The following is a 27,031-nucleotide window of genomic DNA, read 5'->3' as shown; positions in this document are numbered from 1 at the left end:
GTCCGAGTTCACTTTGGGTGTAACATTAGGTTGAAACATGGGCAGACTAGACGATTTATGCAAGCTGATGAGGACTTTTTTGTTTTTAATCATCCCTCTATTTCCGCCACTGGAAAAATGACAAAAAGGGAACAGGTAGAAGAAAAGAAGAGGAAAGTATTTTGGGCTTTCTAAATATAAATAAGATTTGAAGCATTATGTAGAGTTTTGCATGAGTTTCCGTGTGGATTTTTTCTGGGTTCTTCAGTTTCTACCCACCTGCCAAAAACCTGCTGGTAGATGGTTTGGAGGCTCAACATCGGCCTTTAAATGTGAATCCAGGGTGTATTGCACCCAGAGTTCTTCCAGGATAAAACAGTTACTGATGCCGCATGACTGAATGTTTCATTCTGTGAACGTCTTGGTTGGTTGTGATGTCCCTAAGGGCCATAATCATAATCAGAGATGTCTATTTAAGTTAGAAAAAAGGAAAGTTAATATATCTCAACTTATGCACGCTCATAAGGGAAATCAATTGCAAATACATGTTTGAATTAGTAAACATTCTAATTACATCTAAATACCTGTTCTACTTTCTTTACTGATTTTGCCCTGATTTTCTCTCTTGACCAATTCCACATTATCACAAGAGCGCTACCAACCAGGGAGGGCGCACGCTATCACGTGCCTACAAAGCACGTGAAGCCAGCCGAGCACATCTTTTCGAACATGCAACATCAGGGGGTTGCATATTGACTGATAGCCTATAATAGAGCTTTGATACTATAGTAGGATCCAGTCAATCTTAATATAATCTATTGGAACGGCGAGGCCAATTCATTTATTTGTGCTGTACACAAAAGACATTTGGGTTTGAGATCAAATGATGGATATGAGACAAGAGTTTAGGATTTCAGCTTTCATATCCTAGTATTTACATCTAGATGTGTTAAACAACATAAAGCATGACACCTTTTGTATCAGACCAACCCTAACCCTCTCACAATGTTTCTGTCATCATCTGTTGTCGCTTTCCTTGGTCAACCCATCCGGTGTCTGCTGCTCAGCACACCAGTGGTTTCTTTCTTTTTCAGGACATTCCAAATTGTCATATTGGCTATGCCCAATGCTTGTGCAATGCCTCTTGATTTCCCCTCTTTTCTTAGCTTCAAAACAGCTTGCTTTTCTCTCTGATCTTTATGTTGGCTTATCCTTTTTGAACAACAAATGTAATCTTCACAGGTGAAACTGAAGGTTAAAATGAAGAGTAGATGTTCAGAGCTGTTTGTTGTTTAAACAGTCAATCTAACAAGACACCTGGGTCAGTCACATGTTCTCTGTCATTTAACACATCTACATATACAGTGGGGGAAATAAGTATCGGAGGCGTCAACATTATTTTCAGTAAATATATTTCCGATGAGGTTGTTCACATGAAATTTTCACCAGACATCAGTATTAACTCAAGAAATCTGGAAATATAAAGAATTCACAACATTAAAATAAAGTTATGTGTAAATAAGTGGAATGACACGGGAAAAAAGTATTGAACACGTTAAGAACAAGCAGTTCTCCAAGGCAAGGTCAGGCAAGGAACCAGCTGAAATCTGTAAGTAATTACACCCCCTATCTGTGTAAAGTAATATCAGCTGGGTTAGGAAATCGATGGTCTATAAAAAGGCTTTTCGTTACCAAGGTGTCACACAAGACACATCTCATGATGGGTAAAATCAAAGAGCTCTCCCAAGACCTTTGCAACCTTATTGTTGTGAAACATATTGATGGAATCGGATACAGACCAATTTCAAAACTTCTGAAACCTCCAGTAAGCACCACTGGGGCCGTTATCCACAAGTGGAAGCAACATCACTCCGTCCTCAGCCGGCCACGCACAGGAGCTCCTCACAAGATTTCTGACCAGGGAGTCAGAAGAATAGTCAGAAGAATAGATCAAGAGCCAAGGACCACTCGGAAAGAGCTCCAGAAACACTTGGAGGCAGCAGGTACCATCGTCACAGAGAGAACAATAGGCAGTGCACTCCACTGCTCACGCTCATCCCGCAATACTCCATTACTAAAGAAAAGGCATGTCGAAGCTCGTTTAAAATTTGCTACAACTCATTTGGACAAGCCTATGAAATACTGGGAGAGTGTAGTCTGCTCAGACGAGAGCAAAATTTAACTTTTTGGCTGTGATACTACACACCATGTTTGGAGAAGAAATGGCACTGCACATCACCCTGAAAACACTACACCAACAGTGAAGTGTGGAGGTGGAAGCATCATGGTGTGGGGTTGTTCTTCATCACATGGTACTGGCAGACTTCATCTAATTGAAGGAACGATGAATGGAGCCCTTTACCAGGAGCTTCTTGAGAAGAATCTGCTGCCATCCACCAGGATGATGAAGATGAGACATGGGTGGAGCTTCCAGCAGGACAACGATACAAAACATACAGCAAAGGAAACTCTCAGTTGGTTTCAGAGAAAAAAAAAAATCAAGGTGTTAGAATGGCCCAGTCAATCACCTGACTCGAATCCAACTGAACAAGATTTAAAGACAATGTGTTTAGAAGAATGGACCAGAATCACACCTGAATTAATCTCTTCATACAGGAAGTGTCCTGAAGCCGTCATTACAAACAAAGGCTTCTCCACTAAGTATTAAATACATTTCAGTTAGCGTGTTCAATACTTTTTTCCCGTGCCATTCCACTTTATTACACATAACTTTGTTTTAATGTCGTGAATTCTTTATATTTCTAGATTTGTTGAGTTAATACTGATGTCTGGTGAAAATTTCATGTGAACAACCTCATAGGAAATATATTTACTGAAAATAATGTTGACATGTCCAATACTTATTTCCTCCACTGTAAATACCAGAAAATAAAAGCTAAAATTCTCTTCTCATATTTATCTTTTGATCTCAAACCCAAATTATTCAGTCTCCAGCCCAACCAAATTAATTACCCTTTCCGTTCCAATAGTTTCATAGGGGACTGTAAATGAAATAAGCAGGCCAAATTAAAGAAGAACACTTTCTCACATGATGAACTGTCATGTGTTCACCATTGAAATCTCTGTGGTAATGACTGCAGCTTGTAGTCTGGATGATTCATTTTTTAAAATATTTTTTATAATGGCATATTTATACAGTGCCCTCCACTATTACTGGCATCCTTGGTAAGTATGAGCAAAGAAGGCTGTGAAAAATGGTCTTTATTTTTTAACCTTTTGATATTTTATTAAAAAAAATCCACAAAAATACTCTGCTCTCATGGATCAAAGAAATCAAACAATTGCAGACAAAACACAGGTTTATAAAAAAAATCTTTGTTAAATATAGTTGTGCAACAATTATTGGCACCATTTTAGTCAATACTTTGCGCTACCTCCCTTTACCAAGATAACAGCTCTGATTATTCTCCTATAATTCCTGATGAGGTTGGAGAATACATGGCAAGGGATCCGAGACCGTTCCTCCGTACAGAATCTCTCCAGATCCTTCAAACAGTGGTGGACTCTCCTCTTCAGTTCACCCCACAGGTCTTCTATGGGGTTCAGGTCAGGGGACTGGGATGGTCATGGCAGGACCTTGATTTTGTGGTCCGTAAACCATTTTTATGTTGATTTTTATGTATGTTTTGGATCATTGTCCTGCTGGAAGATCCAACCACGGCCCATTTGAAGCTTTCTGGCAGAGGCAGTCAGGTTTTCATTTAATATCTGTTGATGTTTGATAGAGTCCATGATGCCATGTATCCTAACAAAATGTGCAGGTCCTCTGGCAGAAAAACATTCCCAAAACATTAAAGATCCACCTCCATATTTAACCGTGGGCATGAGGTACTTTTCCATACGGCTTCCTCTCTGTGTGCTCCAAAACCACCTCTGGTGTTTATCGCCTAAAAGCTCTATTTTGTTTTCATCTGACCATAGAACCCAATCCCATTTGAAGTTCCAGTCGTGTCTGCACACTGAAGACGCTCGAGTTTGTTTTTGGATTAGAGTAGAGGCTTTTTTCTTGTAACCCTTCCAAACAACTTGTGGTGATGTAGGAGACTTCGGATTGTAGTTTTGGAGACTTTCTGACCCCAAGACTCAACGACCTTCTGCAGTTCTCCAGCTGTGATCCTTGGAGATTTTTCGTCCACTCGAACCGTCCTCTTCACAGTGTGTTGAGACGATATAGACACGCGTCCAATTCCAGGTTGATTCATAACATTTCCAGTCGACTGGAACTTCGTAATTATTGCCCTGATGGTGGAAATGGGCGTTTTCAATACTCGTGCTATTTTCTTATAGCCTCTTCCCATTTTATGAAGCTCAACAACCTTTTGCAGCACACCGCAGCTATATTCCTTGCTCTTACCCATTGTTATGAACGCCTAAAGGAATTTGGCGTATGTGTAATATCATATTTATACCCCTGTGAAACAGGAAGTCATGGTTGAACAATTCAATTTCCTATTCCTAGTCACCCAGGTGTGCTAATAAAAAATGAAAAATATCAATGGGAATATACTTCCAATATATTTTTCACAAATGAATTCATAGGGGTTCCATTAATTGTTGCACACCTATATTTAACAAAGATATATATATATATATATTTTTGATAAACCTGTGTTAGATATCCATGAGTGAATGACTGACTGAATGAATATTATTATTACAAGCACTGGTCCTCATTTGTCAATCTTTTAGTAGAGTAAATGTGTGTTAAAGTTTGCGTAGGCTAAACTGAACGAATATTTTCCACTGGATTTCCAAAAGTGTTGCAGTGTTAAAAAGAACATGCCATGGCAAACCAAACTCATTTATAAGCCACGATTCATCCTGAGAAAATATTATATAGATCTTCAAATATCCATTCCCTTTATAAGAGTGACCTTAAGCTTCCTCCAGTGGAGGCATTTGTTTAGGGTTTATGGCTGTGTGCAGTTAGGCCTGCCTGTCCTTCATCTATACAGTGGTATTTCTTTTGGAATAATTGAATAACTAGTTTTTATTTGTCTTAATTTACGGGTTTAGACATTACACAGCACTTCTATAAGTCGCTCTGGAAAAAGGTGTCTTCTAAAAGCTAAAGCCATAATAAATATTTTATTCCACATATATGAATGCAGCAATCCATGCAAATTATTTGTAAAATATATATAGTTTTTATTTGAATTCAATCAGTCGATGTTTACATGAGTCTTATGGGTAAATTTACATACACATTTTAATGAAATCTTGGGATTACCAAATTTCTTGTGTAAATTCTTCTGTGAACGCCTTCCGAATAAATCTGTTCATATTCAGCTTGATAAATGAGGCCTATTGTCAGGCAGTGATGTTGGGATCTCCATGCAAGTAAAATGCACCGAAGTTCAAAGTCAGGAAAACAGATACTGAGACATACTTCAGATAATTCTGAGATAAGTCTGTCTGTCTCTATCAGTGTTACGACCTCTATTTACTCTCACTACCTCTGTTTAAAGGCTTGGATTTTGGTTTAATGGGACATAAACAGACTAACATTAAGCCAAAACTTTATGGTAAGAATAATAAAAACACTAGAGTAGTCATCATGTCATCTACAGTGTATCCGGAAAGTATTCACAGCACTTCACTTTTTCCACAGTTTGTTATGTTACAGTCTTATTCCGAAATGAATTAAATTCATTATTTTACTCAGAACTCTACAAACAATGCCCCATAATGACAACGTGAAAGAAGTTTGTTTGAAATATTTGGAAATGTATTAAATATAAAAAACAAAAAAAGCACATGTACATAGGCATGAGCCTTTGCTCAATACTTTGTTGAAGCACTTTTGGCACCAATTACAGCCTCAAGTCTTTTTGAGAATGATGGTACAAGCTTGGCACGCATATTTTTGGGCAGTTTCTCCCATTCATCTACACAGGACCTATCAAGCTCCATCAGGTTGGATGGGGAGCGTCGGTGCACAGACATTTTCAGATCTCTCCAGAGATGTTCAATCGGGTTCAAGTCTGGGCTCTGGCTGGGCCACTCAAGGACATTCACAGAGTTGTCCTGTAGACACTCCTTTGTTATCTTGGCTGTGTGCTTAGGGTCGTTGTCCTGTTGGAAGATGAACCTTCGCCCCAGAACCTTACCCTGCGCTCTGGAGCAGGTTTTCATCAAGGATGTCTCTGTACATTGCTGCATTCATCTTTCCCTCAATCCTGACCAGTCTCCCAGTTCCTGCCGCTGAAAAACATCCCCACAGCATGATGCTTCCACCACCATGCTTCACTGTAGGGATGTTATTGGCCAAGTGATGAGTGGTGCCTGGTTTCCTCCAGACATGACGCTTGCCATTCAGGCCAAAGAGCCCAATCTTTGTTTCATCAGATCAGAGAATTTTGTTCCTCATGGTCTGAGAGTCCTTCAGGTGCCTTTTGGCAAACTCCAGATGGGCTGTCATGTACCTTTTACTGATGAGTGGCTTCCATCTGGCCACTCTATCATTCAGGCCTGATTGATGGAGTTCTGCAGAGATGGTTATTCTTCTGGAAGGTTCTCTCTCCACAGAGACAAGCTGGAGCTCTGTCAGAGTGACCATCGGGTTTTTGGTCACCTCCCCGACTAAGGCCCTTCTCCCTGATCGCTCAGTTTGGCCGGGCGATCAGCTCTAGGAAGAGTCCTGCTGGTTCCAAACTTCTTCCATTTACGGATGATGGAGGCCACTGTGCTGATTGGGATCTTCAATGCTGCAGAAATGTTTCTGTACCCTTCCCCAGACCTGTGCCTCCATACAATCCTGACTCGGAGGTCTACAGACAATTCCTTGGACTTCACGGCTTGGTTTGTGCTCTGACATGCATTGTTAACTGTGGGACCTTATATAGACAGGTGTGTGCCTTTCCAAATCATGTCCAATCAACTGAATTTACCACAGGTGGACTCCAATCGAGCTGTAGAAACATCTCAAGGATGATCAGTGGAAACAGGATGCACCTGAGCTCAATTTTGAGTGTCATGGCAAAGGCTGTGAATACTTATGTACATGTGCTTTTTTTGTTTTTTATTTTTAATAAATTTGCAAAGATTTCAAACAAACTTCTTTCACGTTGTCATTATGGGGTATTGTTTGTAGAATTTTGAGGGAAATAATGAATTGAATCCATTTTGGAATAAGGCTGTAACAGAACAAGATGTGGGAAAAGTGAAGCGCTGTGAAAACTTTCCGGATGCACTGTAAGCCGAAGCAACTCTCAAAACTGGTATCGTTCTAAAACCTTCAGCTATGTTAGATCTACATAAAACCAAAATACAAATACCGTATTAGGTGTTATGAGTAGTTTCTCTTCAGTAGTCTCTTCTCTTAAGAACATGTATTTCACTTGCATTATTTATCAGGTATGTGCCCACTCCAGACGATATAGAGATGTACAAGTCCTATAAAGGAGATGCGAACGAGCTGCACATGGTTGATCAATACATGATGGAGGTAAGCCTGCTGAAATAATACTCTATCTATCTATCTATCTTTCTTTCTGTCTGTCTGTTTGTCTACCTACCGACCTGTCTGTCCAACAAACTATCCATCCAATATAATCAAATACATTATTCAGAAGAATTTTCTATTATATTAGTATTATATTATTATAAATTTGTTTTTAGAAAACTTCACAGGGCATCTGGATGAGACTAGGGGTGTGCATCGGGACTAATTCCCGTAGGACTCAACAAAAAAGGAAAATGTGAAATACTTTCATGTGGGCTTGAGTGAGCTCTTATTTACAAAGCTTGCGGGACAAACAAAGACCACGTTGAGGGATGCATTTACAGCATTTATTTATGACATGCTGACAGTGCTGGCATTTCTACCTCTGAGCATTTGTTTTCCAGTATTTCCAGGGGCATAGTAGTAGGGTTCATATTTAAAGAGGTCCTGACATGTTTTTCTTTTTTCTTTTTTTATCTTCCCTGAGCTGTAATTGTAATATTGATACAATTTTCTACACAAAAAAACATACGGAATTTAGTAATTTATGACCTTTTTCCACCCTGTGTCTGACCCTCTGGTCTGACAATCGGTTTTTGTGTCCTTTACCTTTAAGACTTCAATGTAACCACCCTCTGCTATGATTGGCTAACATCTTTGCATATGAACTAATTAACATGTGCAGAAATGTTTTCAGCGACTGGGCACCAGTGGGCAGGGCCAACGTTGCGATGATGTAAACGTCAGTGTCAACGTCTTGCTGTCGGGCCAGTCATAATCGAACGTGTTGGCCCGTGTGACGACACAGATCCAGTCGCATCCAAACGAGCTGTTTTTGAAGCTTGGATGAATAAATGCTCCTTTTTTTTTGCTGAGGAGGACGTATTAAGCTATGAAACTTGCAGGATGTTTTAATGGTACAATGACCTCTTATACAGTGGGGGAAATAAGTATTGAACGCATTAATATTTTTTTCACTAAATATATTTCCTATGAGGCTATTCACATGAAATTTTCACCAGGCATCAGTATTAACTCAAGAAATCTGGAAATATAAAAAATTCACAACATTAAAGTCCATAAATAAAGTTATGTGTAATAAAGTGGAATGACACGGGGAAAAAAGTATTGAACACGCTAACTGAAATGTATTTAATACTTAGTGGAGAAGCGTTTGTTTGTAGTGACAGATTCAAGACACTTCCTGTATGAAGAAATGAATGGGTCGCAGTATTCAGGTGTGATTCTGGTCCATTCTTCTAAACATATTGTCTTTAAATCTTGTTCAGTTGGATTCGAGTCAGGTGATTGACTGGGCCATTCTAACACCTTGATTTTTTTTCTCTGAAACCAATTGAGAGTTTCCTTTGCTGTATGTTTGGATCGTTGTCCTGCTGGAAGTCCACCCACATCTCATCTTCATCATCCTGGTGGATGGCAGCAGATTCTTCTCAAGAATCTCCCGGTAAAGGGCTCCATTCATCGTTCCTTCAATTAGATGAAGTCTGTCAGTACCATGTGATGAAGAACAGCCCCACACCATGATGCTTCACCTCCAGACTTCACTGTTGGTGTAGTGTTTTTAGGATGATGTGCAGTGCCATTTCTTCTCCAAACATGGTGTGTAGTATAACAGCCAAAAAGTTAAATTTTGCTCTCGTCTGAGCAGACTACACTCTCCCAGTATTTCATAGGCTTGTCCAAATGAGTTGTAGCAAATTTTAAACGAGCTTCGACATGCCTTTTCTTTAGTAATGGAGTATTGCGGGTGAGCGTGAGCAGTGGAGTGCACTGCCTATTGTTTTCTCTGTGACGATGGCACCTGCTGCCTCCAAGTGTTTCTGGAGCTCTTTCCGAGTGGTCCTTGGCTCTTGATCTACTCTTCTGACTATTCTTCTGACTCCCTGGTCAGAAATCTTGTGAGGAGCTCCTGTGCGTGGCCGGCTGAGGACGGAGTGATGTTGCTTCCACTTGTGGATAACGGCCCCAGTGGTGCTTACTGGAGGTTTCAGAAGTTTTGAAATTGGTAGGCATCTGATTCCATTAATATGTTTCACAACAATAAGGTTGCAAAGGTCTTGGGAGAGCTCTTTGATTTTACCCATCATGAGATGTGTCTTGTGTGACACCTTGGTAACGAAAAGCCTTTTTATAGACCATCGATTTCCTAACCCAGCTGATATTACTTTACACAGATAGGGGGTGTAATTACTTACAGATTTCAGCTGGTTCCTTGCCTTACCTTGCCTTGGAGAACTGCTTTTTGTTAGCGTGTTCAATACTTTTTTCCCGTGTCATTCCACTTATTTACACATAACTTTATTTTAATGTTGTGAATTCTTTATATTTCCGGATTTGTTGAGTTAATACTGATGTCTGGTGAAAATTTCATGTGAATAACCTCATAGGAAATATATTTACTGAAAATAATGTTGACGCGTCCAATACTTATTTCCTCCATTGTATGTCAAAAGATTAAGGAAAATATGATTTCTCATGTCATCACCCCTTTAATACAAAACAAAAGACATTCTGTTTTAGGCCACACCCACTTCGAGTTTAAATCAGAATGCAAATACAAATACTTGGAGCCCTCAACTGATGAAGGCAGAGATACTGTGTGTGTGTGTGTGTGTGTGTGTGTGTGTGTGTGTGTGTGTGTGTGTGTGTGTGTTACACACCTATATATTTAACTGTCTAAGTATGCATCTCTCTCTTTCTCTCTCTCTCTCTCTCTCTCTCTCTCTCTCTCTCACATCACACACACACACACACACACACACACACACACACACACAGGGCCGCAGCTGGGGTTGCTTTAGGCGATATCCAATTTTAGGTGATATCCAGCACCTTGCCTCTACACCTCCTACTTTGTTTTTGAAGAAAACAGTTACACCTCTCCCACTCAGGCGACTGTACCCATGTGTGCCACTTGTTCACATGCTTTTCTATTTACTATAAAGGGCTCGGAACTCATATTTTATTTACGTATCAGTGTATCGAGTATTTCCACCATTCCATCAGCAGCTGTGCTTTTTTATGCCAGTGTTTGTGAGAGAGTGAGAGTGAGAGAGAGAAAGTAAATGAAAGACATAGATATTTCATCACTGGGTGTTATTTCCTCCACAGTTGTGTAACATCCCTTACCTGAGCACTCGACTGGACCTTCTGCTGACTCTCAGAGAACTGCCCATCAGCATTGAAGACCTGACACCGGTCAGTGTGTGCTCCCTCTTGTGTTTGTTTTTCTCCTGTCCTGGTTCTTTCCTCCATCTTGAGCTACAACTGGTTCAACTATCAGCATGGCACACACTTTGATTTACACTGCGTTTCTTTTAGATTGTGGTACTTTAGTGGAGAAAAGCTCCACAGATGCAATCATCATACTAAACTATGGGGAAGTGGGGGGAAGGAAAATGTATGCCTGTGCATGAATATCAATAAATGTGTGTGTGTATGTGTGTGCGTGCGTTTGTTTTGCAGTTAGTAGTGCATTGAATAAATGATTATGATTGACAGCAAACTCATAACTAGAAATTGGAAAGTTTGAAGAGGATTTCACTTTTCGAGATACTAGCGAAAATGTGATCTGAGAAAAATAAAGAAATAAAAAAGAGAAACATTTCCAACGATAGAGAATAAAAAGCTCACTAATGCGAAAGGTAAGTCTGGCAGACAGCAGGTTCTCAAAGAAATAAATGAAAAGGACTTGTGGGTAAAAAAAAAAAATGTAATGCATTAATATATAGTGGCTTTACTTTGAAACAATCTGCACTAAGAGCATGGCGAGGGGTTTTTCTAATAGCCAATCTCTTCAGGGTCCTACAGATCTTATATTACGGGCTGAAAGCTAAGGTGGGGCCAACGAAGGAATGGCACCAGAAGTAGTCAGATAGCCTTCTCTGATTGAACAGAGACAAAAAGAAAACTTTCAACCCGCAATTCTGCTTCCATTTCCCAGGTATGTTCTCTTAGCCTTTGTTTGAGTCTTTTTGTGTTTGTCAGCCTTTTCACCCCCCCCCCCCCCCCCCCCCCAAGCTTTCTCATTAGACGCACTCTCTGCACCAAAACACTCTTCATTGGATGAAAGTGCAATGCTCTGGAAAAGCACTGGGTTGGAGTTGAGTTTTCAGGATCCACTATACGTTAACAGGTTATGAATCCTTGCAGTCAAAACCCATGTGTGTGTTTTTATAGAGGGTTTGTCTGAGATTATGGGATACAGCAACGGAAATGCACTTGACTCAGCATTCGTGTAGGATCGAGGTCATATGTTATATCTACAGGGATTCACAGTTATTAAAGTACCTGTGCTTTTATCTCTTGCGTCTTCGTTGCGTGACCTGTTGAGCTCAGGACAGGATGGTTGACGGTGATTATTGGATCCGTTCGCGTTTGGACGAATTTGTGCAACTGGTGTTCATATAGGTTTGTCTAGGGTTTACAAGTTACTATGTGTAATTGATATAGTCATTAATCATTCGAATCCGGTTCTTGAGGCTGTTTAGGATATCAGTGTGAGGGTGTGACTGAGAGTGGGCCTCATTTATCAAACTGGATATGAACGAACTGAATCGTAAATCGCTCGCGGTGGCATTTATACAAGAAATGTGATGAAAATCATGAAAATCCAGTTTGTCTGGAAAAATGTTTAAACGCTACAGTTGTGCTCATAAATGTACAGAATCTGCGATATATCAATAAATTTAATAATAGGATAAAATAAGAGGGATCATTAAAATCATAAAAACATGATGCTCAAGAACGATACATTAATAAGCAGGGGGGTGTAAATTTTTGAACAGGATGATTGGTGTAATTTGTTATTATGTTGTTTAAAGATCTTTTTTTTTTTTTTTTTAGTACTGCCCTTCAGAAGCTACATAAGATATTTACCTGTTTTCCAGAAGATGAAATAGTAACAATTTTCACCGATCATCCTGTTCAAAAGTTTACACCCCCCTGCTTATTAATGTATCGTTTGCGTTCTTGAGCATCAGTGAACGTGTGCACCTTTTGTAATAGTCGTGTACGAGTCCATCAGTCGTCCTCGGTGTGAAAAGGCGGATCTCGACATCATATAGTCGCTTTTGGAAAGGGCTCAGATATGCAGAAGATGCTGGAAAAGTAAAGTAAAAGCAAAGAATGTGCAGGACCTGAGGATTTTTCTTAAGAACAGTGGGCAGTTTGACTGCTCGGGACAACTCTCACGAAACATAAAAACAGTCGTTGATCGTCCAGGTAACGACACACAGTATTAAGAATCAAGCGTGTGTAAACTTTTGAACTGGTTCATTAGTGTAAATTCAGTTATTATTGTGTCTTGTGGACTATATGTACACATCTGTTATGTGAAATAGTTTATTCAGGATAGAACTGAATAAAAAACAAAAATGCAATTGTAATTGACATTCTGCAAGGGGTGTGTAAATTTATGAGCACAACCGTATGTTTCGCTTCTGAGTTTGTTCGAATTTACTTATAAGGAGACTCACTTAATGTAAGCCTCAATGGATTGGCTTCGAATCATATAATTAGTGATGAGTTACTGCAGTTTTATATACAGATTAAATTACACATTCACTTCAATTACGTGCATGTATCTAGTGAACATATTGTGAAACTCAGCCATTTCATACGAATGAGTTGAAAAGAAGCAAGCAATTCAATCAGGACAAAAGTAACAGTGTCCTATATAAGTAGTAGAATTTAGAATTTTCTAGATTTATGCAGAAATGTGACCTGAAACAACATCAGGTTTTCACCTAAAAGTAGATAAAGAGAACCAAATGAAACAACCGAGACAAAATTGTTATACTTGGTCGTTTATTTATTGAGGAAAATGATCCAATATTACATCTCTGTGAGTGGCAAAAGAATTTGAACCTCTAGGATTAGCAGTTCATTTGAAGGTGAAGCTAGAGTCAGGTGATTTCAACCAATGGGATGATAATCAGGTGTGAGTGAGCATCTTGTTTTATTTAAAGAACAGGGATCTATCAGAGTATGATCTTCACAACACGTTTCTGGAAGCATCTCAGAAACCATCTCAGAAAAAGAGTTGTTGATGCTCATCAGGCTGGAAAATGTTACAAAACCATCTCTATAGAGTTTGGACTCCACCGATCCACAGTCAGACAGATTGTGTACAAATGGAGGAAATCCAAGACCATTGTTACCTTCCTCAGGAGTGGAGACCAACAAAGATCACTCCAAGAGCGAGGACAAAAAGGAACCCAGGGTAACTTCTAAGTAATTAAAAGCCTCGCACTTTTAGGCACCCACCATCAGGAGAACACTGAACAACAATGGTGTGCATGGCAGGGTTGCAAGGAGAAAGCCACTGCTCTCCAAACAGAACATTGCTGCCCATCTGCAGTTTGCTAAAGATCATATGGCCAAGCTAGAAGGTTATTGGAAATATAACTTTTTGGCTTAAATGTGAAGCATTATGTTTGGAGAAAAGAAAAACACTGCATTCCAGCCTAAAAATCATATCCCGTCTGTGAAACATGTTGGTGGTAGTATCGTGGCTCGGGACGATTTCGCTGCATCTGGATCTGGACAGCTTGCCATCATTGATGAAATACTAATCAAGGAAAACACGGCACTCGAATGAGTTGCAAGACTTTGTGTTGAACGACTGAAGAGCATACAGCACAGGTGTGCTACAATCCAGGAAGTAGACAGGAAACAGGAAATCAGTAACTGTCTAGAATTCCAGTGTCATTGACTACTTTTGGCAGGGAGGTGGTACTGTCCTGGGCAGATGTGAGTCAACACGTGTCGTTAAATCAGCTGTACACCGAACATGCTTGGTAATTAACACGCGATGGGCATTTATCAACACAGCATAACTTAACGTTTTGTAAATCAGGTAGGACTTTTCGATTTGGTTTGGCAAAATAATTCTAAATATTTAAGAGTTCTCAGTTCTTCTCAGTTTCAAATGGCTCACAATACAGATCAACATACAGCATGCTGCATAATTTTTCACCAAGGCGTGTGGAATTTGCAATGTTAAAGACAGGTTCAGTAGTCGTAGGTGGAACACAATCTGGTCCCCTGCAAAAGATCTATGCTGTAAACAAGATCGAGCCAAAGCTATTTTCACCACTGACTCTAAATCCGTAAGGATCGTCTGACACGGTAGACATTTTAAGCCTGCAACATTAAGTCGGATTTGCCTGCCATCTGACAGACGGGGTGTTAGGCTGGGAAACAGGGCCAGCTCAGCTAGGGGAACAGCGAGAGCTCTCCAGGTGTGACCTGCTGCATCGCAGTCGCAGTGGCAGCACCAGTGGCAGGTCCAGCTGGGTTTGGAAACCCAGAGTCCCACTATTCATAACCCACAAGTTCCATTTACAACTTAGCGCTTATATATCACAGCTACGTTTTCTCATAGCAATATAATTGTAGTGTCTTTAAATTTCTCAGTATATATTCAGTACAGTTATTAGTGATATGAACTGCGTTTAGGAAAACAGACACGCAGGTCTTTGTAGAAGCCAGTGTATGCGCTCAGTAAAAAACAAGATGCTGCGAAACAGGGATTAAGATAACCTTTTTCATCTTCATATTTACCAGTCAAGGCCAGTCATTCTTAACATGTTCTCCTCAGGTTAAACGACTTGAACATAATCTGTGTCATGTAATTGTATATTACAATGGGAAATAAATGTTTGGTTTCAGTAGATAGAATCTGTGGAAGTAAGGTAAAGTGGAGAAAATGGAGAGGAAGTACAAATATGAAATTTGACGGAGAGGCTTATCACAGGGCAGTGGTATTTGGACAAATAATTGTGCAATAATTTATAATAAAAGAGCGTGATAAATGTGTATTACAGTGCACATTATATAAGAACTGAATACAATTACAAAAGCACGAGGATAGGCAAAATAAATAAATAAATAAAAATCACCAATGTCAGCAAAAAACTAATTTAGACAATTAGGACAGTTAACCTTAGGCTTTATTTATTTATTTATTTATTTATTTATTTATGTTTGAATTTTCTTATCTTATTTATTGATATTTTAGATGGCTGCAGTTTAAGAGTTGGACATAATGGCATCCAGTAAATCGTCTGAGACCAAAATAGATGGTTATTTCTATCAGGAAGGTAAACGTTGTCAGAGATGAGTGCAGAAGACAGCCTTGCGTTTTATAAAATGCTATAAGGATGTGTCCAAAGCAGCATACGCCACTCAAACATGCCACGTCATAGAGTGGCATTTCTTACATTTGGTATCGTGCTGTATTCATGCTGTGTATTTGGATATACGACTAACTGTGTAGTAGTGCTGGAACAGAATGTGCCATATGTAGCATAAGCAGCGCACGCTTCCAGGTTGTGACGTTGTGTACGTTAACATGTGTGTTTTGTTTTCATTCATGTCCTGTCTCCTCTCCTGTCTTGTCATTGGTTGTATCCTTCATGTGTCATGTCTGTCTCACCTGTCCCCGTTCTCCTGTTGATTAGTTTGTATATTTAAACCCCACGCAGTATTGTTTAAAGTGCACCTATTACGGTTTTTCAGACATTACCTTTCATGTAGTGTGTTATGGAGCAGTTTGTGAATGTAAAAACGTCAGCAAAGTTTCAAAAATCAAAGCGCATGACAAACAGGGTAATTGACTCCTAAAAGAAGGAATCGATTCTGAACAGCTGAAACGAGTCGTTAGTGATTCCAGACTTTACTTCCTGTACTAACCTACGTAGGTTTGCAACAAAAAACCCCGCCGCCGGTCTTCATCTGAAAGTCGTTACGGTCGTTCCCGACAGACGCTGACAGCGCTAGACCAATCACAACAGACTGGGATGTCTGACCAATCAGAGCAGAGTATGCTCTCTGAAAGGAGGAGTTTAGGACGAATCCTTTAGAACGGATCATTTAACGAATCATTTGTAACACTCAGGGAAAAGCAGGTAATGCTGCAGTTTAAATTATGAGCATGTTAAAGTGTCTTTTGACCTCGGATGCATGTAAATCTATTGTATTTGATACTTTGAAAAATTTGGGCACGTTTCCAAACCATAATAGGTGCTCTTTAAGTGTTTCGCCGCCTGAGCATCGCCTGTGGAGCCTTTTGTTTCCATGTTTTTGTTGCGTCTTTTCTTGATCTCGTTCGGCTGTTTGGTTTATGCTTTTGAATTCCGTTGTTATCGATGTTTGTACATCACCTGACCCTTGCCTGTTTTGTAGATTATGTTTTTGATCATGATTTGGATTTGTCTGCCTGCCTCTCAATAACAGCATTTTACTGCACTTGCATCCGTCTGCACGGCCATTACGTGACAGTACCATGCACTTCCAAGTATCGTGTATGGAATAAGACGTGCTATTATGGAAAAATAATCAACGATTGGGTGCTGTGATGCGTCTCCATGCAAAATGGAGTTTTATTTTTTCTATAAAAGCATATCCCTCTGATTACTCACATTACTCACATGTATTACTTAAATACAACAGCAATTTGCCAACATTTACCATTTTTTTATTTGTCTGTTTGCTGTCTGCCCGTCCGAGATTCTCCTTAGTGCGATATATCAAGAACGAGTGGTCGAATGTTTGTAGGATTTATGTGGCTGTGTCACTGTAATCACCCGATGAACAGATTCGATTTTAGAATTGATCCGGATAGGGTCAAGGTCACAGCAAGGTCAAATGTTTGAAATTGTTTTTTTTTCTTCTTCAATAGCATCTTCCTGTTTGTCATACAGACATGTTTGTTAAACGTTCATGCTCAGGAATTCAAGGCCCTTCATCTATTTTTGTCATCGGGCCTCCATCTGTTTCTCTTCAATAGCTTTGTTCCTGCTTGAAGAATTTTTTAAAGAGTATTGCAGGCATACAAATCAATAATAAGAAGGACTAGACTTGTTGGTGGCGGAGGCATCCTCACAACACCCGTGGCATCGAGTTCTACTTGTTTATTAATTAAAAAATGATTCAACATACTTTTTTTTAAAATCTGTTTTTATGTATCTGTTGTGTTTAATGTTGTAGAACGCTTGCGAAGTTAGTTCCTGTTATCTGTCGTTACCCAGATGAGGACGGGTTCCCTTCTGAATCGGTTTCCTCTCAAGGTTTCTTCCTCTTAACTCCGTCTTAGGGAGTATTTCCTCACCACCGGCTCACTCAATTGGGATAAATTCACACTTTTAATATCTGTATACCATGTTTATACGTTTCTGTAAATCTGCTTTGAGACAATGTCTATTGTAAAAAGTGCTATACAAATAAAATTGAATCGAATTGAACTGAATCATTTATATTCCAGCAGCTACAGAAGTCTTTTTTCTCTCTTCAAGTCAATAAGACAAACTCGGCTTGTCATGTTATTCAGAAAAAGCTAAACGCATCCTGAAGACTTTCCCAGTGGCGGAAAACTTAGACTCTTCAATAAATTATAAATAAACGACACCGGAGACGCTTCAATGAATTATAAATAAACGTCTCCTTAAATGAACAATTGTATGTTTTTCTTTGTTAAATGATGACGCAAAAATGGTATCCATTTATTAATATGTAGAGCATCGGGTTCCCTCTTTCTGAGATCTGTCTTTGACTGATATGCTAGGATATTGTTTGGTTGTTAAAAAATATCATTTTCTGTGATTAAATTGTGCACTTTTAGGTTAATCGAGATCAAACAATGTGTACATATCTAATACCACTCCAGAGGGCACACCGCCAACAGACTTTACGCTTTGATGCTTGGTCTGCAGTCACATATTTTCCCTTTCCTCTGCTCTACCTAGCATCAAGGAGAACAGCCGCAAACGACGTGCTGAGAACCACCAACGCGAACAGCATCACCAATTAATGCCCATCGGCTCTGAGCAGCAAATCTAGAGCAGCTGAACCTCTTTGCACCAGTGAAATTGCAGGAGGGTGATCCTCGGAAGGAAAATCAGCTTGTTAGCTGTGGAATTAATATGAATGTTAAACAGGCTTGCTAAATTAATGCAGTGTATCTCATTTTCACTAATTAATTAGAGGTAATGGATAGATATTGCAGGTCTGGTTTGAGGCTGAGGTCCCAATGTGCAATTTTTGTAATAAGAATTGGCTTCCATTGTCACTGGAAAAAAAAAAAACTATAAAAAGTTTTAGATAAAGGATTTTTTTCTTCTTTAATGAAAGAGCAACTGGATTCTGACCTTTTACATTTTCTAAATTATTTTAATTAGTATCCCATGACCAGAGCTTGAGGTCTTAATTGCTTCACATGTTGGCATAATGTTCCCTGGCATCCTCTTTATTATGAAAGACGACCGATCGTTCATGAACTGCAGGGTGTGGTGTGATGTTTGAGGGCCCTCATTACCAGCAGTGTTCATGAGAAATCATGGCCGCCTTTCGCACCAAGGAAGATGACATGCTGTGGCTTCTCTCTGTTTCTCCTGCAGCTGATTACCCAGAAGATTGTCATGTGTCGTCAACTGTGGGGCTGCGAATCTTTCGTGTCCGTGCTCGAGTACCTGCTGACCATCGGCAATTACCTCAACCAGCATGCAGGCAAAGAAAAGGCCAAGGGATTCCGTCTCTCATCCTTAACGAAGGTATGACCTATGGATAACCTAAAAAGGTGCAAAGGCTAATAAGACTTCTCATTGGAATATAAGCCTGCTATTTCTGTCCAGATCCCTCACCTCTGCCTCTTGGGTTTTTTTTTTTTTTTTAAATTTTATCTCTCGCCCCCTCTCACTCTTATCCTGTGTTATCTCTCTGTTGTTCTGTCACCCTCTCTGGTGGTTTTTCCACCCAGCTCTTTTTATGCAAATTGGACCAGCACACCAACTTCAAAAAAAAAAAAAAAAGTATAACTAGCACATCAAATTAACCAATCTATGGTGGCTTACAATTTCACAAACTATTTAGTTTGCCTTGTCTGTCCTTGTCGCATATGGTTGTATTCAACAGCCATGTTTTTATTGATATAATATGCATAAGTTGATCCCTGTAATTCACACAATTTTCCTGAGTTTTATGGAAATGTGCTGCTGCAGAGCATTTGGAAGAATAATGCCTCTTTCAAACGATCTTCTTTCTCTTTACTTTGCCTCTCAATTTCCATTTCTCCTCTGTCCGTCCTCCCTCTCCCCGATGTGCCCCGTGAGTCGCTTGTCCCCAACTCTATCTCCAAAAGCACACGTTTCCTACCCTTTCTCTCATCTCATCTCCGCCTGCAAACAAATCTTGCAAGCTCACAACCTTTCAGCGCTCACAGATCAGATAGTTCACCCTTCCCTTTACAGCTCCGGTTATTCTTCGTACTTAAAGCGATAGAATGAGAGAGAGTGAGCACTTTTTAGGCACCCAGCCTTTATTAGCCTCATGGTCCCTGCGTTGAGCATTTGTTTTGGGATTATTTCAGGCCTGGCTGAGTCGTTAGTGCCGAGGTGGTAATTCGTATCGATTGTTATCAGCCTGCGTGGTGCAGATGTGCTCCCTCGGCAGTGAGATTTAAGGGCGCTTACTCCACATGCGAGAAGACTTCCTTCCTGTCTAATGAGACAGAGGAGTTCATTGCTTTCGCTCTGTCCTTGGCCCACAACCCCACCTCTGTCTCTGTTTCTGGAGGAACTGAAAGGTGGTGTCGGCAGGAGCTTCGGAACACAGGGGCAGCTATCTTTCAGTATTAAATGTACGTTTGCTGAATGTTTTATGCCCACACCAGACTGCCGTTACCTCCGGGATTGACTGACTTTAAATTGGTGAACAACATAAACTAGGAACAGTACAGGATTAGGCAAATCTCCACTGCCTTTCAATTAGGAGCCACTCTTGTAGAGACAGCCGCATATACAATTATATTAATAGGAGCTCTAGAAATAGATCTACAGGGATGTATGCATTTTGTACATCTTTTATTGAGCGAATATGAGTTGATTCGCGGGGCTGATTGCTTTGTAAAAGAGGATTTAAATAAAAGAACAAGAATTCTTTAAGCAGTTCAGTGATGTGAAATTTCCTTTCGGTTAAAGGCACAGTATTGGTGCAGGTAGTGGTGTGTGTGTGTGTGTGTGTGTGCATGGTGCTCTACAACGGACTGGCTTCCCATTCAGGGTGTATTCCCGCCTTGGGCCAAGTCCTCCCAGGATAGGCTTGGCACCCCTGACCAGGATTAAGTGTTTACTGAAGACAAATGGAAAATGCAAGTTGTTTTTGCTAGTAAATATACCACATATTCAAAAATGATGACTCATGCTGCAATCCATTGTACTCATGACTGAGAAAAACCCAACCTCCAATAAGCAAAGTGCAATGGAATGGTCATTTATCTTGGAATTCCCAGTCGGGAGCTCGACATCCCGACATCCACCTTTCCCGAGTTCTCCGACGTAAATACACCCGGCACTACCGATGCACGCGCAGTCAACAGATCTCCTTTTGCATTATTTTCCACATGATCAAATGTCATTTTACTTGATACGTAGCTTTCGTGTTGTGGAAAGGTGTTTTAACAGCTTGGTAAGTTTAGATTTATAACGTAATTTAGTTGATTTCAGAACAGTTTTTATTAATGCGATAAGACCATTGGGACAGATACGTTTTATAAGCAAAGATGAACCTTGCGTGGCGTTTCTCTTCATTACTCCTGCAAAAACAAATAATATCGATCTTCTTTATATGTTTATCGCAGCCATACAAATATTACCTGGTTCTGGGCATTCGCGTTTTTTCCAACCAGAAGGATGCGTTTAGATGGGAACTCGGGAAAACCAACGGATTGCAGCATCAGAACCTACAACAACACGCCCTTCTGACACCTTCTTACTCTGAACTGACAATACCGAGCTACCAAAGCTCAAGGCCTTAATATGGTCTTTGCTGTGTTTTTGCCAAACAATAATAAGTGAAGGTAGTCATGGTGATCTTTGTATAACATCAGTTCCCTGGCCTTAAAAAAGGAAGCATGATTCACTACAAGGACAGAGAAAGGTTCCAATTTTAGTTGCACTGTGACAGTACTACGTGTGTAAATAACATGCTGTAATTTTGCACTGTGTCAGTAGCACGTGGGCGTGCAATTTTTTTCGAGTCTCTTTCTTTCTTTGGCCTTGTGTTATTCATGCACAGATGATAAAATTTCATCTGCACGCTTGAATCCTGTACCCTTTGTTCTAATAGGAGGACGAAGTGGATGAAGTCTTTTTGTGTGTGTGTGTGCGTGTGTACGTGTCTTTTTGTATGTAGTTTATGGATTCTCAGATGGAGGTGCGGGTGCTTGAAAGTATTCCTCCTCGTTCATGGTCCTTTCGTCTTCTCTTCTCCCCGTAGCTCTTGCAACTGCGTGGGAATGAGAAGAAGTTCACCTTGCTGCATGCCCTTGTGGAGCAGATCATGTTGCACGAGCCCTGTTTGGCCACTTTTTTCCAGGAGTTGACAGAATTTGAGAGCGTCCCTGGGGGTAGGCTAATCAAAATTGCATCAAAATGGAAGATTGGATGGTGGCTTTTGGGCTTCTTTGAATGCTTTTTTGATTGTGTGTTTGTGTGCTTTTTTATTAGCATCAATTAAAGGCCTTACAGCTGAGGTGGATGGTAAGTAATACACTTTTATTATTGTTGTTGTTATTATTAGCAGTATTACGGTTACTATTATTATTACTTACTAAAGAAAGCCTGAGTGATTGAGTGTTTTTGGTTGTGGGATATCAATCTGTTTCTGTATAGATTGTAGAAAGCAATTGATTTCCAAAAATGTGTTATATTTTGCATAAAGGTTTACCTGTATTGGTTACAAAAATATTGCTGTTTATTTGAATGTCACTGAGTAAAAGGCTGAAGGCATAGAATTATTGGAATCGCTGATGACTGATGTGCTGCTGTCAGTTTTAACCAAGAGCAATAGTAACTTTCTCTGCGGTGACGGGCTCAAATGGCTTGCTTTATAAGCTCAAAGACTTGGCATGAGGTCTAAGATCTCCATTGTGCCAATGTGGGCCTTCAGAAAGTGGCCATTTAAAAGATGTTCTGCCTCAGCGAGCATGGAAGATGGATGATCAGTACCTTGTCTCACCTTCTAGTTGTGAAGAATGAGCTACAGAAGGTCATTCAGTACAGGAAAACATACAAGAGGAAAAACCTAGGCAGCCAGCACTCCAAATTCTCGAAAGACTTAAAGGTAATTTTGCATCGTCACTATATAATCAAATGTCAAGGCAAGACATTCCAGGTAGAAATGATTTTGTTTTGGATTTTGTTCAGGTGAATAATTTTCCTACTCTTCAAATGTAATAACAACATTTGTCAAACTCAGCAGTGATATGTTTATTCCACTGAAACCGTTGGCAAATTTTTATAAACATATAAACTTACGAGTTTGGAAATACACTGTGGCTCGCTCATTTTCTCAAATTCGGGTTTTTGTTTTGTTCAGAACCGAAAATCTCAGTTTCAGGATAACTGATGACATTTTACATGGAGTTTTGTAGCCCCATTTATAAGCTTATTACTCAGGAATTTCTCAAAATGTTGATAATTGTTGGACTTATGAAAAATGAAATCAGTGCGTTACAAGGGCGCATGGTATTTTCTTTAATATGATAAATACGTTTACAAATCCAACAAATCCTTTTCGGTAGGTCTTTCTCTTGAGTCACGAAATATAGAAATCAACATTTTAATTCTAACATCAGTCATGGTCTAGCTGTTTGGTTTACGTGTGAACGTTTACACATATGCAGTATCTATCTATATGTTTACATTTAGATAATGTGTACCTGTAGTGTCTTGCTTTTGCTGATGCGAACTGTTATACTTTGGTTATTATTCTTAGAGTAATATAATGAAATCTCCGCTGGTTAGTGAATAAAGTGGAGTTTTTCGCTCACACTTGCATCTGAAGTGTATAAATACACCAAATAAGTCACCTTTCAAACTGAACTAGATGTCTCATGCAACAGGTGCAGAAAGCAGAACTTCGCCCTTGTGGTTGATGATCCACACTCCTCATATTGTTCCCCAAATGAAGTTTCACAGTCACCAAAATTCATCCACTCCCTGTAAAAGCTTCCTGTGATGCCTGACACTGTGAAACAAGTGGCAGTAATAACAGTCTTAGAGGTCGATGGCACTCAGTGGATGAGAAAGCATTCCTCTAACTCCCATTCTTCTTTCATCTCTGACTATAGATAGCCATCGAGAAGTATGAGGTTGAGCTCAGCCAGCTGACGAAGAGGTGCGCTGAGATGAGGAAACTCTACGCTGACATATTGGTAATCCCTGAGTTATTATTCCAATATCTTGTGTTGTGCTGCCCGGGGAGACAGATGGACCAGAAGCCTGCCGGTTTGTCGAGACCGGCCTTTTCAATTGTTTCTCTGCTTATCTGTACAAGGCGAGGATGGAGGAAAAGGGAGGGGTGTAATTCAGACAGCCGATTCCTCAAGGTTACTATACTCCCGCCCTGACTCAGTGTCGCCAGCTAAGCGCTGCTGTGATGTACGTCCCGAGACACACTATTTGGAGCTCATGGCTTCGAATAATTTACATAAAGTGACAGGCCTGTCCATTGTATTATTATGGATTCACTCGTTTTAAAATTTTTTATTATCATTTTTAATTGAGCTTTATGGTTTCAATATATTTATGATTTATGATAATGATTGCACTCATGTTGTTTTGACTTTAACAATGTAGTGGCTTCGTTATCGCTTTAAAATGCCATAGCTGCTACAGGTTTGCTTACAGGTTAGCAAGTTTGCTAACAAGATCACAGTGATGTGCCTGTTACATGTTTTAAGCTATCATTCCTTACCATAGCAGTACTAAAACATAACCTGGCAAGCTGCAGAATCGCGCTGATCAGATGCTCGTTGCTGAACTATGCTTTCTGCACTATGTGCTCCCAGAAAGACAAAGGGACTCTTTTTTTTTTCCCTCAGTCTATAATGTACATTTTCCCCCAACTGTCCCAATTTTCCCCAAGATTATCCATCATCTCTAAAAGTGTTATTGGTCTTCTGCGAGAATTTGGGCTTGTGAGAGTGAGACAGTGGTGAGTGGTGAGTCCGGAGCTGGGGAAGGGAATTGCTTTAGTTCCACAATTACAGCCCAAAGTTTGGTCCCCCATCACCAATAAAGGGGAAGCGACTTGGTCGGCCAGTGAGAGTAAGCAAGAGGCAGAGTTAGAGAACAAGAAAAGACAAGACGGAGAACTCAGGGGTTGAACCGAGCACGATTAGGGAGTAGGACGGGAGAGAAAGAGACAGAGGGAATGATAAGAGTGCGGTGCACTGACTCCTGCATTATCAGTGACAGACTGCCTTGCCCATGTTCCTCAGGGTGTTCAAATGTCTTACTGTTTCATCAGTGTACAGGTCTGAGCCCTTGGCCTTAGATGAGGCCAGGAAATGCCTGATAGTGTTGAAAACTCCCCGTGTCGATTTAAGTCTTACCGTGTTGCTCTGTACCCAAATGAAGTCCTAACATGATATGTGATTTTGATTGAACGCGCGTAATGACGTCACTGTTTAACCATAATGTAAATTGGTCACATTTATATGGTCTACATTTATTCTGTTTTCCCCTCAGGTGAAATTTGGAGAGCCCTTGGATCAGGATTCTCAAGAAGTGTTTGGCTGGGTTTACCAGTTCATCAACGAATTTAAAAGGATCCATGCAGAGTTCACATCTTGAGACTTGCCACCACCGGTTTGTCTGTTGGTGTGTGTGCGTGTGTGCGTGTGTGCGTGTGTGTGCTTTTGTGTACGACTAAGAAGCCTGACCTGGCTTCTCAAGCATATCAGAGAAGGCGTGTCGATCCAAAGACCATTTGAATGTCAGTCTAAACTGAAGAGCAAGGTTTTCGGTGAGCATCCTAATCCAAGGGTTTAGTGAAGGATTTGCTGGATCTATCGCCGATCCGGTGTTTACTTTGATTAAAAGTCTTGGGCAGAGTTACTGAAAGCAGCTCTCTCACTCCAGTCCATAACAAAGAGTATTGCTGGATGCACTGCTAGCTCAGGAGAAACTGCTCGGTTGGAAGCAGATATAGATCGGCTGTTACTTTTTTTTGGAGAGCTCTTTCAATGGAACTTACTGGGCTGGAGATGACAAACGGGGGCTGCCAAGCCAACAGCGGGCACACAGCTGCCCAAGAAGGAGGGAGGGCAGCACTGGCCAAAGCCAGCTGAACCCCATACACACGTTTCTCCAGACACTCCAACATGAAGACTTCACTAGACTGCTTTTGTTCCTCCCCTTCATTTAAATTAACTTTGCCGATAAGCCATGCTTTAGATTGATTTTTCTCTATGACTTGAGGGATCACGGGGCTGTATGTGTCTTACATTTTAAGCAGACTTCAAGAGGCACACAGATGTGTCCTTGATTTTAAAAAGCTAAATATTGTGGAATAATGGAAGTCTAGGCAGCTCATTGCTCACATGTGCCACACAGCAGTATTTCAGCTAAATCGATTGTCATCGAAAAACGTAAGCATTGCGCCATACATGCGAACAGGTCAGGGATAATAAAAAAGATGTGTTTGGTAATTCAAAGGCAGAATGGAAACCCAGAAAAGTTTGATTTTACAGTTTGATGTGCACAGTATAGTGAAACAATATAACTGAACTGATTAAATTGATATAATGTTTTTATTGCATATGTCTCTGGGATGTCTGCAGGCCCTGGAGGAGTTTTATAATACTCAAATCATCATCTCTGTCTGGCAGGCAAAAATCCCTCCTTTCTACACTGTAGATGTGCAATCTGTAATGTCACAGTAACACGGCAGAAAGTGAAACTTGAAATGATCCAATAAGCATTGGTATTTTGGGCAATTTAACTACGGTGTATCTGAACCCAGACTGGGAGAACAGAGGAAAGGATATGGAGAAAAGCACTACTCGTATCAAGCTCTTATTTGATTCATGCACATTGACACAACCTCCATCCACCCATCTTCTGTACCGCTTATTCTTCCTTGAGGGTCACGGGGAACCTGGAGCCTATCTCAGGGAGCATCGGGCACGAGGCGTGGTACACCCTGGACAGGGTGCCAGTCCATCGCAGGGCACAATCACATACACACTCACACACCCATTCATACACTACGGGCACTTTAGACACGCCAATCAGCCTACCATGCTATTTTAACCCATTTGTATGTGTGCGTATATATATATATATATATATATATATATATATATATATATATATATATATATATATATATATATATATATATATGTTTATATATAAACACACACACACACAAATGGATTAAAATACAGTGCATTTAAGACAAACTTGGCCTTCAATTGGAAATTATTCAATAGACCCATACATATGTTTTTTTTTTTTATCAGTCAGTGCCAGTTCACACATTTTTTTGTAACACAGTACATTTGTCTGCTTTCTAGTTGACTAGTTGACTCATGCATTCACTAAGGAAATGCAGACAGTAAGGAGACGAAGGCAGACACCAAAGAAAAGCAGCTAAATATACTTTGTTAGTTTGAAAATATTTCAGACTAGATGAAACCAATCCAAGCCTCAACTGCACGTTGTGTAAGACTATGCTTTTGTTTTTTAATGTGACTTAACGTAACATTTTCATATTACG

General features: G+C 40.1%; 1 protein-coding gene across 2 annotated transcripts in view; it reads left to right on the top strand.

Annotated features, from left to right (window-relative positions):
* The window catches only part of LOC108275500 (uncharacterized), a 50,681-nt gene extending 24,107 nt beyond the window's left edge, over positions 1 to 26,574 (top strand). The window contains exons 10-17 of one of the 2 annotated variants that reach the window (XM_017486361.3): positions 7,357 to 7,447; positions 10,577 to 10,663; positions 18,865 to 19,017; positions 21,740 to 21,869; positions 21,970 to 22,002; positions 22,488 to 22,585; positions 23,595 to 23,678; positions 24,997 to 26,574. In XM_017486361.3, coding sequence (XP_017341850.1) covers positions 7,357 to 7,447; positions 10,577 to 10,663; positions 18,865 to 19,017; positions 21,740 to 21,869; positions 21,970 to 22,002; positions 22,488 to 22,585; positions 23,595 to 23,678; positions 24,997 to 25,101 — 781 coding nt within the window. In that variant the 3' untranslated portion in view covers positions 25,102 to 26,574. The other variant, XM_017486359.3, reaches the window with a different exon arrangement.
* The last annotated feature ends 457 nt before the right edge of the window (positions 26,575 to 27,031 follow it).

This window comes from Ictalurus punctatus, chromosome 15, assembly GCF_001660625.3.
Source record: "Ictalurus punctatus breed USDA103 chromosome 15, Coco_2.0, whole genome shotgun sequence".
Lineage (NCBI taxonomy): Eukaryota > Metazoa > Chordata > Actinopteri > Siluriformes > Ictaluridae > Ictalurus > Ictalurus punctatus.
This window is presented reverse-complemented; position numbering and strand designations above follow the sequence as displayed.